Genomic DNA, 21,105 nt, shown 5'->3' on the forward strand with positions numbered 1-21,105 from the left:
GTATTTATACTTAATTCCCCTTTACCTGCATTGCTGTTTACGCATAATATAACATTTGAAACGGCTAATATTCAGAGATACTGCTAATATTTAGAATTTTTGTTCTCTTTCTCTGAAAACGAAAATGTTCCTTAGAGAGTAAGGATTTGGCCACTAACAAGAAAAAAGTAACATAAAAGCAGCTGCTGAGTACTCCTCTCTCTAAATAAAACAATGGGCTGGAACTCATATTACTTTATACTTATGAAAACTTTCAACCACAGTAAAGGAGAATTCCTTTCCCAGTATCTTAGTGTCTAAGTATATTTATTCCGTAGAGGAGAGGTGCTTAATGGGAATCAGTGATGAGCACTGAATGATAATTACAAGCTCTCAATATCAGGCAACTACAGTCACAGTTTGACAAACGTGTATCTGAACCAAGATACCATTATGAAAAATAAACAAAATCATTTCTTTAAAACTACATTATTTAAGAAGTAATTTTATTGGCCTGTTCAACAAATTATTAAAATGGCGTATTCCATGAGGTAAAAAAGGAGTTTTAAAATTTTCAGCTAAGTTGGGAAAACTGCCAAACTGTCTTTTTGAGTCAATTGCTCTGCCACATTCTATCAAGCTGAATTTTTGACTCAAACATTTAGCTCAATTTCCTGATACTATTTAATGAATTAGAAGCCATTTACATCTTAAGAATTTCAAAAAAAATTTTTTTGTTCTGTAAAAAAAAAAAAAAAAAAAAGATTTCAATGTTTTCTCTAAGTAAAATACATACCGTAAAAAATAAGGACGGGCAAAAGAGAAACAGATTTTCACTCTTAAGTGCTACTTGAATGTGTAAGAAGTTGCTTGGGCTTTAATTATAACAATTAAACAGAGAGACTAGCTCCAAACCAAGATTAGGAGATAGACACACGAAGAGAAAGAAAGCTAGGTATGAAAAGGACAACATATAGAATGGATATGTGTTAAGAAACATTCAGGAACACTGCTACAAGAGAGTTGAATCAAGCACTGTGTAGAACTAAAGTTTATAGTAAACCCAATTATACAGAAATTCACCATGCAGTTTATAGGTTACTTATACTCAATTCTTACCAACACCTCCTTGCAAAGAAAAAAACAAAGATGGAAAAACACAAATATATTTTCCTACGTTAACATCACAAAGCAGTTTAAACTTAAGGTTAAAATAAGACTTAAGGCCAGGCGTTGTGGCTCACACCTGTAATCCCAGTACTTGGGAGGCCTAGGTAGGCAGATCACTTGAGGTCAGGAGTTCAAGACCAGCCTGGCCAACATGGCGAAAGGCTATCTCTACTAAAAATACCAAATTAGCCAGGTGTGGTGGCACATGCCTATAATTTCAGCTACTCAGGAGGCTGAGTCAGGAGAATTACTTGAACTAGGATGTGGAGATTGCAGTCAGCTGAAATTGTGCCACAGCACTCCAGCCTGGGTGACAGAGCGAGACCCTACCTCAAAAAATAAAAATAAAAATAAAATGAGACTTAAAAGAGTACCTTTCTATCATACTAACCCAATATTATTTGTCCTCCCAATAATAAAATCTCAAAGTTAACTGTAGGTGTTGGTAATGACAACAAAATATCGCTAATTGGTAATTCAATGAAATGAGTTTTCTAGAGATAAAATGACTTTAAGCAGTTAGTAATTCATGAAATGATCACATTCCAAATTAAGCAATATCTAATTTAAAGAGAAGTTACCATTCTAGAAAGTCCAGCTATTTAGAACATAGCATAATACCCACACTTAAATAAATGAAGTCCTCTGAGTGTTTGCCAGAGATGTCAGCATGTCTATACACTAACTAGTGGAAAAGACTCTCTCAGCTGGGCACGGTGGCTCACGCCTATAATCCCAGCACTTTGGGAGACGGAGGCAGGCGGATCACGATGTCAGAAGATCGAGACCATCCTGGCTAACATGGTGAAATCCAGTCTCTACTAAAAATACAAAAAAATTAGCCAGGCATGGTGGAGGGCGCCTGTAGTCCCAGCTACTCAGGAGGCTGAGGCAGGAGAATGGCGTGAACCCAGAAAGCGGAGATTGCAGTGAGCCGAGATCGCGTCACTGCACTCCAGCCTGGGCGACAGAGCAAGGCTCCGTCTCAAAAAAAAAAAAAAAAAAAAGACTCTCAAGTCCCCACTTAGAACCTATTTACTAAGAATATTTTTTATGTAGTTTCCCAGCCCATAGATATCAGAAGCCACGCTAGAAGCTCACATGTTATAACAACATGGAAAAGGGACAGGCTTGAGACCCAGTCACATGGAAAAAGTAACCCTAAATATTCAAAAGGGAGATGAATCTGAATGATTTGGTGTAAAGGTAAGGAATGCAGCCCCCGAGTTTCACAGTGCATAAGCTGATGTGCACACACATGATCCTTTGTCACCAAGAAGATCATGTACCAGGAAGATCTGGCACCAACCGCCGCCAGACCCAAGGGAAGGGAGTATTTAATATACTTTACAGGTATTTCCCTTAAGAACAATTTTAAATTTTAGTGCTTAAAGGCTTTGACAGACAGCCTAGCTGGAAAAAATTATAAAATTTCCAGTATTCTGATAACAGTAGCTAAATAAAATGTTACTGTTATGAGATAACTGCAGGAGACAGAAATTAACGTTTATCTTCCTAAGGAAGTGTTACGGTGTCAGGGACGATAATGATGCAGAGTCTTTCATATGCTGGCTCAAAAATTTCTTGTATGATAATTTAAAAATGCCAAAATCGAGTTATTAAAATTGCCACATATTTTCACTATTTTCCTTGAATAAATTAATATGTCCTCAAATAAGCAAATTTATTGTCATATACAAGCATAGTTCACAATACATTTATACCACTTATAAAAAATATTTCTAGAACATTATAGGGAGTGAATATGGAATATAAGTTTTAAAATATATAATGAAAGTCACCTCTTGATTCTGTCAAAATATCACTATAATGAATTGTCTAACATTTGGAGGTAATATCAAAATATTAAATTTGAGAATCTTGATGAATCTGAGGACCCAGAACAGAAAGTGACTCTCCAGTACCACTCCCCACTTCCATGATGGCGTCATTACTTCTGTTGTCTCATATAAACTTACCACAGAGTTATTATCGTTTTTATTTTATACATGAGGAAACTGGGGTCAATCATTTGTGCAAAACAGCAGCCATTTGGTAGCAGTACCATGATTCAGATTCTCTGGCCTCCAAAACCCCTGCTGCCTTTCTGAGCACATTCAGTGGAAGCAATCCGGGTGGCCCATTATGGTGTCAGACCTGAAAAGTGTTCTCATGAAAAACTCTACATGAAACTTCAGATAGAGTATCTAGACTGTGGTCAGTGCGTACACAGTGTGAACATTCATGTTCCAGTGCACAAGACAGTATCCTCCTATTACAAAGATGTTCATGAAGGCAAATTAATTCTTGGAAGATGATTTCAACTCATTTAAAATTGTAAAAGGATACATTTTACATAAGATGCATAAATCGTGAGAAAACAAACTATATCACAAATCTCTTTACTAAATTTCAGTTAAGAAGAGACACTGCCAGCACACACTGTTTAAGTTGCAGATGTGGTTTCCTTCCTCTTTGTGTAATACCCACCACTGTCTCTCAACACACCACACAAAACACACAAATAGTGCCTTCCCTCTGAGAGTTCTCAGAAAACGCCTGTGGAATGAATGGACAGATGGATGAATGACAAGGGAGAAATATGTTCATGTTTTGAAGATACATATAATCTCTTCTGGGTGACAAAGGATCATGTGTGTGCACATTAGCTTATGTGCTGTGAAACTCAGGGGCTGCATTCCTCACCTTTACACCAAATCATTCAGATTCACCTCCCTTCTGAATATTTAGGGCTGCCTTTTCCATGTGGCCGGGTCTCAAGCCTGTCTCTTTTTCTTGTTGTTATAATATGTGTACTTATAGCATGTGACAATAGGCACAATACATAAGTTAAAACTATGCAGACTGGGATGCTAAACACTCCCAAAGCTATCTAAAAAAAAACTTAACTAGAATCTGTTTATTGCAAAGCTATATTCAAAACATGAACATATTTCTCCCTTGTCATTCATCCATCTGTCCATTCATTCCACAGGCTTTTTCTGAGAACTCTCAGAGGGAAGGTGCTGTGTGTATGTCTTTGTGCGGTGTGTTGAGAGACAGTGGTGGGTATTAGAAACAAAGAGGAAAGAAACCACATTTGCAACTTAAAGCCATCTTACTTCTAAGCCCAATCCATTGCTAAGACTTATTTCCTCCCTATAAATGCTTCTTGGATTTGCCCCTTTCTATCCATTTCTTTCTATCTTGTTTTACGTATATACTGTTCATTTTCATTATAGTCTACAAAATTGTTACATTGTAATCAAGTTCTAAGTTATGTGACTTTGATAATCATCTAACTTGAAAAGGAGGCCTCACTTTGCTTTATATGTAAAAGGAGGGAAATAAAATTTACTGCTTAAAAGCTAATGATTTTCCAGGCTGGTCTCGAACTCCTGACCTCAGGTAATCCACCCACCCTGGCCTCCCAAAGTGCTGGGATCACAGGCGTGAGCAACCCCGTCTCTACTAGAAATCCAAAAATTAGCCAGATGTGGTGGCACGGGCCTATAGTCCCTGCTACTCTGGATGCTGAGGCAAGAGAATTGCTTGAACCCAAGAGGCAGAGGTTGCAGTGAGCCGAGATCATGCCAATGCACTCCAGCTTGGGCAACAAAGCGAGACTTTGTCTCCAAAAAAAAATAAAATAAAATAAAAGTAAGAGTTTTCAATCCTTGGATCTAAGATTTTGTATAGTTGCTTCTAACACAATATAAACATTAAAATTTACAGGTGAGTTCTATATTCTATTCTTATTTCTTTCTTAGCTCTCTGAAATTAGATTTTAGATCTGTGGTATTTGTGAGAGGATTAATACTCTTTCTCCTTATTAAAAGTCTTTAGGCTTTTATTAGGTGTCTAATTTGCCATATTACTTATATCTCTGATTCACTTATTTCCATGCATAGTCATCAAATTCATCCTCAATATTACTACCAGAGTGAGCCAGAGCAACTCTGACCTATTATTATCCTGATTAAAACACATCAAAGGCTGCTCATTCATTGTAAACAATGCCTAAATTCCTTAGTATAATTCTTCCCAATGTGGTCTATGTTCATTTTTTCAATCTTATTTCCCAATGCACCACCATGCACTCTCCAGTTAACACCAAATTGCTTGCATCTCATTGATTCATTGCACTCATTCTGCAAGTATTTCTGAGGATAAATTATATATTAGCCACTACGCCAATAAGCACAGGGAATCCTGAAGTGAACAAGACAAATATGGGCCACCTTCACAGCCTTGACAGTCCCGCTTAAAAGGGTTTCATACTGTCTGTAGCATCCTCTGGCCCCTGAAATGCCGAAGAACACAATATAACTTTCACAGCTGAGCCCAAGGCTCAATTCCCCTATTAAATCCTTTCTGACTAACCCTCACCATTGCACCTCATACACACTACCACCTAAGCACATTTAGCCCTTTATTATAACAATGTGTTTACTAGTCTATTGCACCAAAATGGCACATAGGCAACAGTCATCTCTTAGTCATCTTTGAAACGAATGAAAGCACACAGAAATAAAGACTATGAAGATCATGGCATAACATACTTAATAAATACTGTACTTAATAAATATCTGTCTTCAAATGAAAGGCTGAAAGAATATATTTTATTCTTATCAAAAAAATCTTTTTCCTGTTATCTTCAAGTTATTCTCCAGACTATAAGTCCCTTAAAGTCAGGGGTCATATATTTTTGGTCCTGTTCTGTACACATATTAATGACAAAATACTTATTGAATACATTCTCTAGATCTACAATTCATAGCTATTAGACCATGGTAAGAATGTCATAATACTTAATAAACTGAAACCAACAATAATCAGATTAATAAGGCTATAAAAAGTATAGGCATGTATGGTATTAAATCCATTTTATGAAGGTCTGATTTCAGTGATAATGCCAATTCACTAAAACTATAGGTAGAAAAACAATCACAAAACCTTAGAATTGTTTATTCTTACAACAGCCAAGAAGTTGTAGATCTAGATAATGTAAAAAAGAATTCCACAATTTAGAAAATGCTGTTGGTTCCTATAGTACATAATAACAATAATATCAACAATAATAATAGCAAACACATACAGCGTTTTCTGCTTGCCAAGAACAGTTCTAAGTACTTTGCATGTACTAACTTATTTAACGCTCATTTCAACCCTGTGAGATACCCCCATTACACAGATAAGCAAAATTAGGCACATACAGGTAAATTACTTTGCCCAAGATCATTCAGATAATAAATAACTGAATTTGAACCTAGGAAGTCTGGTTCCAGAGTCTTTGCTATTAACCTGAGTATTATTCTCATTCTTTATTGTTAGTGGCCATCCAGACCCTATACAAATACATGCCATCCTAAACATATGTGGTAAATTTCAGGAGTCCAAGACTTTTTGTTACTTATGACTTCCATTTTATATCTGAAGTGTAAAAACATAGTATGTATATGTGAGACAATCCAGAGAGGGCGCTGAGAGTAAGATCAGGGAAAAAGTGTAATTATTTTGCAGTGCATAAAGAAATTATATAAGAGCTATTAGACATACTGTAATAATACCCCCCAAAATTCAAGAGCCACAAGGAAAAAGTTCTGTCACCTGTCAGCCCACCACCAACTAGATCAGTCACAAGGATCAACAAACATTATTACAAGTAGTAAACGGGAAAAGCCACCTAGGGCATTGGCGCCATGCATAGGACTTCCGAAAGCACTGCAATACATTTCATCTGTAGTTCTAAAATGTATAACAGAAAGCAGAGTTCATAGCTTTGGTAGTTTTTATAAAAACTCTTCTTTAACATAATCCTTATTTAGCTGTCACCACCTCATTCCAAACAATATTAAGTGTGTGGGTTCAAACCATGAGTTTGAAAATGTAATTTGTAAAAAGTGGTTAGAAACAGAATTATACCCCATCAAATAAACCTACCATAAAGCGCCTTCGCACTTGTTTTTGAACCATGTTCTCTGTCCATCTGGGAAAAGGTAGGTGATGATCCGTAGCCACTGTAATAATTTTTAAAAAAAAGGTCATTGTGTTGGGTTAAAGTCCAATATAAGTAATAGAAGCTCAACTAGAAAACAAAAATTCCAATGCACTATAATCACCATGTGTTTAAAAGAACATACTGATGGCCGGGTACGGTGGCTCACGCCTGTAATCCCAGCACTTTGGGAGGCCGAAGCGGGTAGATCACCCGAGGTCAGGAGTTCGTGACCAACCTGACCAACATGGAGAAGCCCGGACTCTACTGAAAATACAAAATTAGCTGGGAGTGGTGGCACATGCCTGTAGTTCCAGCTACTTGGGAGGCTGAAGCAGAAGAATCGCTTGAACCCAGGAGGTGGAAGTTGCAGTGAGCCGAGATGGTGCCACTGCACTCCCGCCTGCGACAGAGCAAGACTCTGTCTCAAAAACAAAAAAAGAAAAAACATCAGGTAGGCATGGTGGCAGGCACCTGCAATCCCAGCTATGCAGGAGGCTACCTAACCTCTTGTTACTAATGTGCTATGTGAAATAAATAGTGCTTTATTTGAATTTTATTCATCTTTTCAGTAAACACTTTTTTAAGACCCCAAACCTAGAAGAATGAGGAGTATGGGAGGGGGAAACAGGGTGCTGTCAATAAAACAAATACATAAAATAATTATAATAGAATGTGATATCTGGGTAAAACTAATAGATATGACATGTAAAATCAAAGAAGGGTTAACTCTTTATCAATATATCTAAGAAAACTTTACTACCGTATTGATACAAGCAGAATCTAAATGAATGGAAAGAAGCTCTATAAACAGGCAGAGAATCAAGTGAGGAAAAAGTATGTGGAACTGACTCAAGAAATAGCACAGTGTCTGTGGAAAGATGCCGTTAATGTAACATTCCCAGAATAGACAAATGACTGGAGAAGCCATGGCAAATTGAGGGCTTTCAGCATCATGATTCAGAATTACATTTTATTATATTCTCTCGAAATAGTAAATATTACCTGTTATGAAAAAATGATGAGTAAAATATGTATCACAATGGCCGATGTCAAACAGTAACATTAATTGTAATATATAAGATTAAGTCAGGGTTATGATTTTAAGTTATACCTGGACCCACTGGAATTATTTTGTTAGTTTGCCTGATCTTTTCTAGTTCTACGCAATGGTAAATAATTTGATTAGTTTATACTAAATGACATTTAACCCTTCTCAAATGCCAATATTTTACAAATAACAATAACAGAATGCACCACAGAAATTCAAAGTTTTGAAATAGATTATATATTCCTCCATGAAAAGCAATAATACATAAAGTACTAGAATGAAACATCTTCCAAGTGTGAGATCAATATCATTATCATGAGGCTATTTGCTTTACCATCTTATTCTGATCAGACATAGTAAACTTTCAATGATAACATGTATTGTAACAAAGATATTACATATTAATAAGGAATGAACTACTGAACTACACAACAAAATAAAAGTAATCTTTTCACTAAAAATATAAAATAATTAAAATCACCAAATCAAATCCCCCCAAAACATATTAAATATAAACCTTTCAACTTACTTCATCTGAGATGGATACATTCCAAAACTACTGGGATGATTAGAAATATGACCATTCATTGTGTCTTTCACTCGTGTGTTCTAAAAAAAGGAAGACACATAGATTAAAGGCAATAAAAAGGTCAAGATATCTCAGTTTCAAAACTTATTCATTCAACAAATGTGTTGCTGCAGGAATTATAGTAGAAATACAAAGATAAAGAGCTCAGGCCCCAGAGGTATAGATGAACATTTAAACAAAGATCCAACTGGCATTTAAAATTAATATGTTAAAATTGTAAGCAAATTTAGGTGAACAAAAGAAAAATCTAAAATATAGTTCTGAGTCCTCAAAGCATACAGACATAATTCTACATTCTGCCCAAACTCATAATCAACTATCACTTTTATGAGATGTTATTTTGTTTACTGTTCCATTATAAAAGTAATAGAAACTCATTTAATTTTAAAAGTTGAGAAATACAGAAAAGTACAAAAGCAAAAAGTATCACCCAGAGTCCCATCATTAACAGACAACCAGGTAACAGTTACCTTGCAGTCTTTTTGCCTACAAGTGGTTTTCTTTCCTCCCTTCCTTCTTTTATTTCTTCTTTCCTTCAAAGCACATTTGACAACATGTGCTTTGTCAAACACACAAATGCACATGGATATATCTTTTCTCAAGAAAGTTTTCATTCACACGCTTCTTTTACTTTTCACAAGAAAATAACTTTAAAAATCAACACCAGATGTTTAACCTCAAAAATCATTTTTAAATCTATTTTACAGATTGAACAAACTTCCTTCAAACAAGACAAATAATGAGTAAAATTTCCTCATTACCAAATGGAATGGCCTTTTCTTTCTTCTAGACAACATTGCTGTACCCAATTTATTTCTATTCACTCCTGGATATTTGGTCCTGTCCGGGTTTTGTGTCACTAAGCTATCCTGGATTCTGTCTTATTTTACTGACTTTTGTCTTTTCAAATATATTATATTACTATGTCCTCTCAATAACTGTGAATTAGGCAGGACACACCCCAGCTTTGTGGGCCAAGGGGGTGAAAGCATGAACAAATACTGATTATGAAGTTTCAGATCCTGCGATGGGTATTAGGACCACCAAAGTGAACCAAACAGACATGGTCCCAACTATAGGCCTACAGTCTAGTGGGGGGAAACAGATAATGAATAAATGTAAAATTTTCAGTTGTACTTATTAATATTATTACAAAGGGAACATTCGTCATAACATGGATGCATATAATAAGGGAACTTAGATTGGAAGAGCATAGAAAGCCTACATAAAGAAATAATATTCAAGATCCGGTCACTTTGAGTTAATTCTTTCTCATTCTTCAGATCTCACTTCAAACACAGTGTCCTCAGGGGAAGATTTTACTGACCTTCCTGAATAGATAAGATCCCACTATCAGACACTCTCCACACTATAAACAATTTTTCGAAGCATTTATCACATTCATAACTTTTCCTTTACTTAAATCAATACCTGACTCTTCACTAAACTCTTAGCCCCCAAAAGGAATGAATTTTTGTTTGATGACTTCTGCTTTTCAAATAAGAAGAAGGGTACCAGGCACAGAATAGGTGTTCATTAAATATTTATTCAAAGAAAGAAAGAAGGAAATCCATGTTCCACTCTTCAAAGAGTTTATTGTGTTCTTAGGGAAACAAAGTTAATTCACGTAAAACAAATAGTAAGGAATTAAGTCCCAACGTCTGTAGCTCTATTTTAAATCTGTTAGAAGTTCGGAGAGGGAAAAGGCTATGAAGACTGTCTTTACTTTCTGGAAGGACTGAGACTTGACCTAGTTCTTTAAAAATGGTAAGAATGGCCCTCAAAACACTGGAATTTAATTCAAGCTTCCCTATCCACTGCTTAAAAGCAAGTTTATAAATTAAGAAGCAAAGAAAGATTGGCTTTTGCCCTGTACATGCACTGTACTTACAAAATTACACGTATGTTACATTGCTGTGCTCCATTTTTGTTGTTTTCCTTCTTCAGTTTATGCTTAGATACCATCAGTGGTGTGCTGGTAAATCAATTCTCAGGGTGAGACAAGGCAGAGGGCCTGATTTGTAGTGCTTATTGATTTCCATGGTATAAATATTCCCACCATGGCCAATTTCAAGCAGTCGGTAGTTTAATAGCAGCTTACGAAATTCCTAAATCCTTCACAATTGGCTCTCAGAAGCCTAAAGGATCCAACTACAGCACATCATTGCTACGTTCTATAATTTGGACCAGAACAGAGGCCTGGAATAACATTATGGAACTAGAGATAGTCTGGAATTTTAACACTATTCCTGGCACTAATTGGGCTAGGAAAGTCAATTAAGCCTCTGTCTCAATGTTCTCGTGAGTAAAACAGAGATAATTCTTCGTCTTCTGAGCTCCCAGTGCTAGTGTAAAGATGAAAGGAGACAGATGTGCAAGTTCCTTCCAAAACTGAAAAAAAGGAAGTGTTCTTTCAAAGCGAGCTGCTTCATTCAGTATATAAATTAAACCCCCAGGGTTTGTGCTGATTTTGATCTGGTTTGCATTTTAAAACCACAGCAGCTGGTTTTAATGAAAAGTGATAGCCACAGCATCTCATCTTTTCATGTTTAATTGTTCAAGACAATCAAATAAATGCATGGTCTCTGTTTTGTTTCAAAATAGTGATCTGTTAGAATAAGAGAACATTAGAAAAGGGGATAGAAAATGTCAATTTCCTAAATTGAATTTTAAATATAGAAACTTTTTGTCATTTGGCAATCACAGGTTCACTTATCACGGTGGCTTATGCGGTAAATATGGAGGCTTTCAAATGCCCAATGTGAGCAATTGCAGTGTATACCATGCAAAAGAAACAATTACAAATGTTTGTCTTTTTTTCCATTAGGCTTTTAAGACATACCCAGTTTATACCCGTATACACCACATACACAATTAAAAATAATGATCAACTCTAACTGAAAAATTAAGTGGTCTTTATTTTTATACACTGTTAAAGCAACCTAAAAACTAAGGAGATAAAGGATTATTTTTTATCACTTTTAAGTTTAAAGATTCACAAATGCAGTTAATCACACTAACTACATAATTCTACTGAAAGTATACACTAATGCCATCATCATAGCTACCATCTACAATTGGCTCTTGAACACCAGAAGGTGGGACTGCAGAGTCCACTTATAAGCAAATTTTCCTCCACTTCTGCCATCCTGAGACAGCAAAATCGACCCCTCCACTTTCTCTCCCTCAGCCTACTCAACATGAAGACAACAAGGATGAAGACCTTCATGATGATCTGCTTCTATCTCATGAATAGTGAACATATTTTCTCTTCCTTAAGATTTTATTTTCTCCAGCTTACTTTATTTTAGAATACTTAATACATATACAAAATATGTTAATCACTGTTTACATTATCTTAGGTAGACATTAGGCTATTAGTATATGTTTTAGAGGAGTCGAAGTTATACACAGATTTTCGACTGAGTGGGGGTCAGCACCCCTAATCCCTGTGTTTGCTCAAGGGTCAGCTATATTTGATTTTAAGTAACAGCATCAATTTCCTTATGAAAACACTTTTAGTAAGTCGTAGTTACTATGATTTTATCTTTATTTTCTACAGAAAATAAAATTCTTTGGCAATTAGAAGGATACAAATGATACATTTAAGATCTAAGTTAAGTGCATCAAAAATGTAACACACTATAATTTTCAAAAAGAAAGGAAGTGGAATGTATAAAAAATGACTTTAAGAAGAAATAAGGCTATAAGGCTAACTCAGCAAATTAAATTTGTATTAGAAAGTTTTAAGATTCTCAAATATAAGTTTTAGATTCCTTTTCTTTACTCTTGCTTGCATCTAGTATCAATTTTCAAATTGGCAGATGAGTATATAGTCATGACTCAATGTTAAAACTACCTACCCCATCTTGCTGTCATATAATTAGTAACTCTCTGCATATTTAACTGTCCTTCAAATGACTTGTGTTCTCAGAAAATATCACAGATGTTTTCTATCTACAGAAGTGTTTGGATATGACATTGAAACATTTATGTCTAGGTTTCAATTTAATTTAATTGATGTCTCCCAGTCTAAGTTACAAGCAAGTGGGAGCGGGTATTATCATTACTCAGGATTTTAACTAAAAGATCAGTGAAACTTAATTTCTACCAATACTATGTGACACTGTCTACCAATGATTTTGCTTAAAACATTTTTTTTTTAAATCTTCTTTAAACCTCTTAAATCATCACACATTCTGTCTCCTGTAGTGTCTTCTAGAGCAATCACGTTTTAATATCTCTTACCAGTACCATTGGTAAAGATGGCACCATGTATTTTTCTACGTTATTTGTTCAAACATTAAGTAACAAAGAATTTTTATGTGTGAATAAACTCAAATAACTAATAAAGATATTAAGCTCTTGTAAAAATAATGTGGTTAATGCCTGTGAAGGTATCACAATAATTTCTAGGCCATACAGAAGAATAGTATTTTCTCAAGACCAGTATCAGTGTAAATGGAATAGTTTCATGCCTTTAAATCAACACAATAAAGTCACTTAAAACAGTTAACGTAGTTCCTCTTTCTTTATGACAAAATTCTTAAGTTTATAAATTAGAACATAATTTTGGGAAAAGTCTATGATCACATCAGAATGTTGTTTGCTTAACAAGTGGCTGAAGAAAACTACTTATAACAAAATGTAATATGCAACTTTAGAAAGAACTACTTTAGCACTAATTATGTTTGCTATTGTGATGGATTTCATAGGAAGGCCTAACACAGAAAAGAGTCACAGACATATCCTAATACTACTATTGTATTTCCCTCCAATTCTTGTCTATTCCCTGAGTTGCTATGATGACATCATCAGCACACGTGTACTATTGGATGCTATACTATACATGGAAATTACTAATATCTCAGTTCAAAATATTGTTGATATTTTACCGACTTGGGAAACTATGCTCATTTTAAAAAGAATCACTTCTATTTATTGAGTTTTAACCCTGCATCAGGTATCATGCTAAATGCATTCTATTGTCTTATTTAATCTTCACATTAGTTTTTGAAGGAAGTACTATTCTTCATTCTCATTTTATAGATGAAGAAATTGAAACAAAGAGACTGCCATTTGCGTGGTATTTTGAAACTTAAAATCATATAGTGCCATGAATGACTGAAAATAATGTCTTATTTGCATCTAAGGTAAAATCCTAGGCAGAAGAGAACGCAAAGGAGAAACCGAAGGAAAACATTTAATGAGCCCCCACTTCATATGACATTTTGCAAATATTACCTCACTTTATCCTTAAAACATTATCGGCTAGTTATTGGCTCTATTTGTGGGTGAGATGACAGCCTCAAGGCGGTTAAGTCATTTGCCTAAGTGGTAATGATACGGAAGGGAAGGGAGTGGTCCCTTTAAATAATACAGAAGTGGAGAAGGGAAGTGCTGGGTAGAGGAAGGCGTGGTCACTGGTTAGGGCTCCACCCCCATGGACCTAGATGAGGACAGGTATTTTTGTTTTCCTGCCCAAATGTTGCATTTCCCAAGACCACCCTGGCCTGCCATGCCCCCATCCTGTGCCTATAAAAACCCTGAGAACCTAGCAGGCAGACCCATAAGCAGCTGGACATTGAGAGGGACACATCGGCAGAGGAACACACCAACAGGCACCAGCATGCTGCAGGCCACTGACCAGCAGAATGACCCGCAGCTTGGATTTTGGCTGGGGCAGTCCGAGGAGATCCCAGGCTACTGAGCAGCCGGACTCCAGGGGAAAACCATCTCCCTTCTGGCTTCCCTCATCTGCTGAGAGCTACTTCCACTCAATAAAACCCTGCACTCATTCTCCAAGCCCACATGTGAATCGATTCTTCTGGTACACCAAGGCAATAACTCCAGGATACAGAAAGACCCCTGTCCTTGCAATAAGGTAGAGGGTCTAATTGAGCTGGTTAACACAAGCCGTCTATAGACAGCAAAACTAAAAGAGCACCCTGTAACACACGCCCACTGGGGCTTCATCTGTAAACATTCACCCTGAGACACTACTGTGGGGTTGGAACCTCACAGCCTGCCCGTCTGCATGCTCCCCTAGAGGTCTGAGCAGCAGGCACTGAAGCAACAAGCCACACCCGCATTGCATGCCCTGCGAGGGGGACAAAGGAACTTTTCTTGTTTCAGTAACACAAGAAGCTAAAATTAGAAGCAGAACTCAAACTCTGATCTGACTGACTTATATTCCTTTTTTTTTTTTTCCAATAAGTTACACCATTGTGTGATAGTTTGACCATTGTGTGCCTGCCAAAAGTTATCAGTTTTATTCACTCTATGTGCAATTATATTCTTTATTCTAATCAACATTTCTTAAAATAAGGTATTAAAAATGCTAGTTTTTGGAAAGGAAGAGTATTTACTGAGAAAACTAGGATTAAATATATTTTTAATGCTAAATATCCTTTTTCCATAATAGCACCACATGCTAAATTAGTACAGTTCAACATACTTTACAAAAGCAAACAGATAAAGACTTACCAGGGCCTGACATAAACCAGCTGGGTGGGTAGATGGAAAAACATACTCTAAAAACATCTTTTAAAAAAGTTTTGTTTGGTTTTTAATTGACAAATAAACAATAGTATATATTTACAGCGTACAATGTGGTGTTTTGATACATGTATAACTATGAAATGATTAAATCAGGTTAATTCGCATATCCAACACCTCAAATATTTATCATTTCTTTGTGGTAAGAACATTTAAAACCCTCTCTGTTAGCTATTTTGAAATATACAAAACATTAGTATTAACTACAGTCACTGTGCTGTGCAATTGGTCACCAGAATTTATTCCTCCTAACTGAAACTGTGTACCCGTTGTTAAGTGAATTAAGCCAGGCACAGAGATTTCACTTATACGCAGAATGTAAAAAAGTTGTATTCACGGAAATAGAAAGTAGGATGGTAACTGGCAGGGGCTGGGGGTGGGGGAAGGAGGTGGACCAGGAGAGGAGAAATGTTGGTCATATCGTCTTTAATGAGACCGAAACGCCTGAATTCAAATTCCATTCTGGCGTATTAAATGGCCTCTAAAAATAGTAAATCGTAAAACATTACAGGTACAGCGAGAAGAGCTATAACCCACAGATGAGATATAATATTTTAATATTTAACCACCCTGTCACCACATGATTACCTTCCTCTGCATCACCTAGAGCAAAGGACATTAAGCAGCAAACAAAATACTGCAGGTGACTCACTGCATTTCCGTACAGCTCCTTAAGAGGATCAATCTTTTCTAAAATGTACAATATATCTTTATAAATGCTTACAGCCTACAAAGTGGAAAATGGTACCTTTAGGCAACTGCTGTACTGAATTCATCCCACTTTTCTAGATCATAAATACATCTCCCGGATAGTACTACAAGTAAAAACTTAATTGTTAAACCACACAGGACTTTTCTAAAAAGCCTACGAATTCTATTTTTGTCAAGGTTAAATAACTCTTTCTAGTGTATTATAATGTACATACTTACACTACCCCCAAAGTACTTCTCATATATTTTACTGACAGTCACTATTTCTTATCTCAACTTCCTCTCCTCCTGTCTGCCATAATATTCTAACATTGATTGTTTTGATAAGAGAACACAGAGGTATTATATCTTATCAAGGATTATCCATTGTTTCAATTTGTCTGTTCTATTTTAGCAATACATGGTTTTACAGATCCAATGGCCAGCAGAATGATTATATGGGGGAAGGTAATTGCTTTCTAACAGAATACTTTGTTTACTTTTCTAGGTATCAGACTGTATCAAGAGCAACATGTATAACTTAAGTCTATGAAAAGTTCATGACTAAGCAGGTAAGGTAAAACCCTCAATTCTTAACTGTTCCTTCTTATTATTATCCTATGCCTCTTAACATTTTGTCCACAAAGATAAAAATGTACTCTTTTCAAAATACTAGTTTTCATTTATCTTCAAGAATAGAGGAAGTCCTAATAGGCTGCTAGAAAGTGATGCAACAAAGAAGAGTCAAGACCAAACAAAAAAGTCAGTTCCACTAACTGTCTATACTTGGCTGAATAAAAAAATAAATAAATAAACAGGCCAGATTGTCAGTAGGTAATCCTACTAAGAAAACAAATCTCTAGCACCTCATCCAACTCACAGAAAACCTAGGACAAACTTTCCTTGAAGCTTTCCTGCTTATAAAGAAATTTTAGGGGGGAAAAAAAGCATCTTTAAGAAAAGACCACATTATAGGCAATAGAAGACAGCAAAGTATGAAGTTCAAGGGCAACTAGATTAGGGGTGGATCTAGAGGATAAAATCTCCCTCAAAGAATGACTAGACCAAAAAAGGCAAGAGAGGCCGGGCACAGTGGTTTACTATGCCTGTAATCCCAACACTTCGGGAAGTCAGGGTGGGGGTATTGCTTGAGGCCAGGAATTCGAGACCAGCCTGGTCAACATAGTAAGGTCCCAGTTCTACCAATAATAAAAAAAAATTAACAAAAAAGAAAGAAAGATAATGACTTTTAGAAATGTATAGTATAATGGGGCAGAGAGACATCCAAAAGATCATTTATAGTACAGTGTGGCAGGCAGAAGGTCAGTATGCAAGGCCTGCGCCTAGGGCTGGAAGCAGGAGATATTCAGTTCATAACTGCCTTCCTTCACAGGCTGTGATGCAGGAGCTAAGCCAGAAGGCAAAAGAGAAGAGCAAAGGCAGGAGATGGCTTTGGACACTTAGGAAACTGTCAGCAGTTTGGTAGGAAGTTATGAGGGATGAGGTTGGAGATGAAGTGAGAATCATCACAGAGGATGAATTACAGATACATCACATTTTTGTGAGACTAAAGTTCAGTGTTTATTTATTGTATCTATGTAAATGCTATTCACAGTACACTAAGAATACCCTTCCATTTTTATACATTTGTCTTCTATTTGTTAATAATTATCCCCCGCCCAACTCTTAGTGTTCCTATGTCCCCCTCGTTAATTTTATTACTTTACACCACCAGAAGTGGAGCCCTCCTTTCAATACACTGAAGCACTACCCATTCTATCATTACTCTAACATTTCTGTCTTTCTGCAGGCTTCTTTCCCAGATATATGACTGCTCCACTCGAACTGATTACTCTCTAAGGTCCGAACAGCTTTCATCATGAGATCCACATTCCTCACCGCCCTGTGTATCCCCTTCATCTTCCTCCTGTCTTGGAGCCTTGCTTCCTGGATCCTGGACCTCCCTCTTTCCATGCTTTTTCTTTTATATTTTGGTAGGGCACATACTTCAGGGAACTTCCTGAGAAAGAGTATTAGAAAAGTACATTTTTCAAACTTTATATGACAAAAAATGTGTTTATTCTACCTTTACACGTGATGGACTGTTTGTCTTGGTTTCAAATTGTAGATTTTAAGAGGTTTTTTGTTTTGTTTTTGTTTTTGTTTTGCCACAGAATTTTGAAGCCATTGTTGTTCTGTCTTCAATGGCCCCTGCTGAATGTTAGGGGCCACTCTGACTCCCGATTTTTTGTATAGAGCCTGTCTGTTTTCTTCTGTCTGGAGTCTAGGATCTTCATTTTTACCCCTGATGCTCTGAAATGTTATGGTGCTATACATTGGTATGGGTGTTTCTTGAAAAATTCAGCATATTGGAAACACAATAGGCCTTTTCAAACTTGAACATCATTTTCCTAAAGTCCAGGAAATTTTCTTTTGCTATTTCTTTCATAGTTTCCTTACTATATATAGCTCTCCTTTTTCTAAAAAATTCAATTGCTCAGAGTAGGACCTCCTGGTCTAAGTCTCTACTTTTGTATTTTCTCTTTTGTTTTTCATTTTGTAATTTTTTTTCTACTTTCTGGGTAGCTTCCCCTTTTTATCTTCAAAAAACATTTTGAGTTTCTTATTTCTTCTATCAGTTCCATTTTCCAGGAGTACATAAGAAAAAGAAAGCTTCCCTTTCTTATAGTGTCTATGCTTATTTTGTAATTACAGTATATTCTCTGATCTTTCTGAGTACATTCATGATAATGTTTTTAAGTTTTCTTCTCCCTTCACTGTCTCTTTATGACAATTTCCTTGTTTTCTCTAGGTTTGTTTTGGCTCCTGAATTGCTTTAAATATCAGGTGATTACTGGTTATTACTCATATTGAAGATGAAGCCCTAAAAAGCTGGCAAGAAAGTCAGTGTATATGGGTGGGACTTGTGAACAAGTGGGCTTCCCTGCACAGCACTCCTGTTTGTAGACCCCAACCATCAGTGTCTACAGGTCTTTTGCATAGATCAATCAGGTTCTCCAAGGAAGTATCTTCCAGTTCCATGTTTAGAGAATGTAAAGCTGACTGCCAAAACTTCGGCAGTAAGTGGAAGAAGTCAGTCAGGGTGTCTTGCTGTTTAGTAAGCATTTCATTTCATCTTTCACCCTCTCTCTGTGCCTTGGTATCCCCAACCGAGTCCTCTAGTTCACATTCTCCACAGAATAAACTACTGGTTTTACTGGAGTGTGAGGAGGCAGCTGGGATCCAAGTTCACTTTAAACAGATGACTAATACATCCTACTATTCTCAGCCTCACGCTCGCTGTCGAGGCAGTTGGAGGTTCTGAAGTGAAAATAAGGTTGTTTCTCAATGTCTCTCAATAGTAGCTTAGGTTTCAGCATCTGAGGACTTCTAGGTTAATCACAATTATCCACAGGCTTTACAGAGTCCCTTTGTCTCACTGGCTTTCTGCATTTTAAAAATCCCTTTACTGTTATTTTATTTGGAGGAAGTGAAATAAATGCATATACTACCATGGAATACTATGCAGCCATAAAAACGAATGAGATCATATTCTTTGCAGAGACATGGATGAAGCTGGAAGCCATTATCCTCAGCAAACTAACACAGTAACAGAAAACCAAATACTGCATATTCTCACTCATAACTGAAAACTGAACAATGAGAACACATGGACACAGGGAGGCCAAAAATACACACCAAGGCCTATCAGATAGAGATGGGGCAAGAGGAGGGAGAGCATCAGGACAAATAGTTAATGCATGCTGGGCCTGATACCTAAGTGACGGGTTGATGGGGCAGCAAACCACAATGGCACATGTATACCTATGTAACAAACCTGCATGTTGAGCACATGTATTCCAGAACTTAAAGTAAATTTTTTCAAAAAATGAAACAAATGTATATGCTTAGTCTGCCGTTTTTCTGTAGCATATTTTCATTGTCTAAACATTAAGAAATATTTGTCAATGAAAAACCCAGATGAAAAATTCAAGTCACCTCTAATATGAACTTGAGAGGTTCAGGTGGACTATGAAATATGAGTACAAGTTTATACTGAAAATAAAGGTACCATAACAACCAGAGTGAAAGTAACACACACACAAAATTTACATTTGACAAAGTCAGCTGGTATTTTGGTAGTATATGTTTAACTACTTATTGTTATTATAACAACAAACTCTGCTTTCAAATCCCAGAGAAAAAGCAATACTCTAAAGCATGGACGTGAGGCAATATCCCCAGTTAAATCAGACATTACTGTTCATGAAAAGCTCTTGCTTTAATTGCTTTTCTAGAAATTATTTAGGTGCCTAAATAAAACATGGAATTCATCCTTAGGTAAATAACCACTACTTTATCCATTTTTATTAATGTTTTTCCCAAAGAGAAGCCCATTTAAATTGATAAGCTGGGAACAAATTATTTGTGAACTACTCCAAAACAAAAGCAGAGATATCTGTGCATTAGTTTTAAAATTCAAGTTGCCTATAATAGTAATATGAAATTCTCTTCTCTCTTCTTGAGAGTTTACCTACTTACATAGTCATAAAATATAAAGGAAAAACAAAAAGTTAGTTCCAATGTGAAAAAATAATTAAGCCTATTATATTTCATATTTAAAAGTCAGTAAATATAAGCTTTGCTATGAATAGCACTACCTTTGAAAAATGTGTGATTATAATAGAAGTTCCCAAAACCAGCAGTAAAGTTCTTCATAACCATGAAATCATCCATGAATGAGGTAAATTTAGACATATCTCACTATTTCATTATTGTAAAAATAATGCTTATTTATTAAGTATTTTAATGTGTCAGCCACTGTGCAAGCACTTTACATGCATTATCTTACTTCTTATTAAGAGGTAATAAGAACTTCTTATTCCTACTTTAATGAGAATCTGAGACTTATTAGAGTTATAAGTAAAGGTAATTTGGCCATGACATCAGCAACAAGTTGTACTTTTAACCACTATTATATACTTTCCTTTTACTTATGATAAATCCAGTATTTTGAAGTTGGCTGGGGAAATGACAACATGGATTAATTAAAAACTAAAAGAACTTTTA

The 21,105-nt window shown here is 36.0% G+C and overlaps 1 protein-coding gene across 16 annotated transcripts in view; it reads right to left on the minus strand.

Annotated features, from left to right (window-relative positions):
• EPS8 (EGFR pathway substrate 8, signaling adaptor) overlaps positions 1–21,105 on the minus strand; it is a 168,162-nt gene that overhangs the window by 55,019 nt on the left and 92,038 nt on the right. For 14 of the 16 annotated variants that reach the window (XM_007967770.3, XM_073020509.1, XM_037990120.2 and 11 more), the window contains 2 exons: positions 8,728–8,807; positions 7,093–7,169 (listed from right to left, as the gene is read on the minus strand). The exons of 1 other annotated variant lie outside the window; for it this stretch is intronic. In XM_007967770.3, the coding sequence (XP_007965961.1) occupies positions 7,093–7,169; positions 8,728–8,786 (136 nt within the window). In that variant the 5' untranslated portion in view covers positions 8,787–8,807. Of the gene's footprint in view, positions 1–7,092; positions 7,170–8,727; positions 8,808–17,934; positions 17,954–21,105 lie in introns of those variants that run through there. One more of the 16 variants, XM_073020508.1, reaches the window with a different exon arrangement.

The sequence above is a fragment of the Chlorocebus sabaeus genome, chromosome 11, assembly GCF_047675955.1.
Source record: "Chlorocebus sabaeus isolate Y175 chromosome 11, mChlSab1.0.hap1, whole genome shotgun sequence".
NCBI classification, from domain to species: Eukaryota; Metazoa; Chordata; class Mammalia; order Primates; family Cercopithecidae; genus Chlorocebus; species Chlorocebus sabaeus.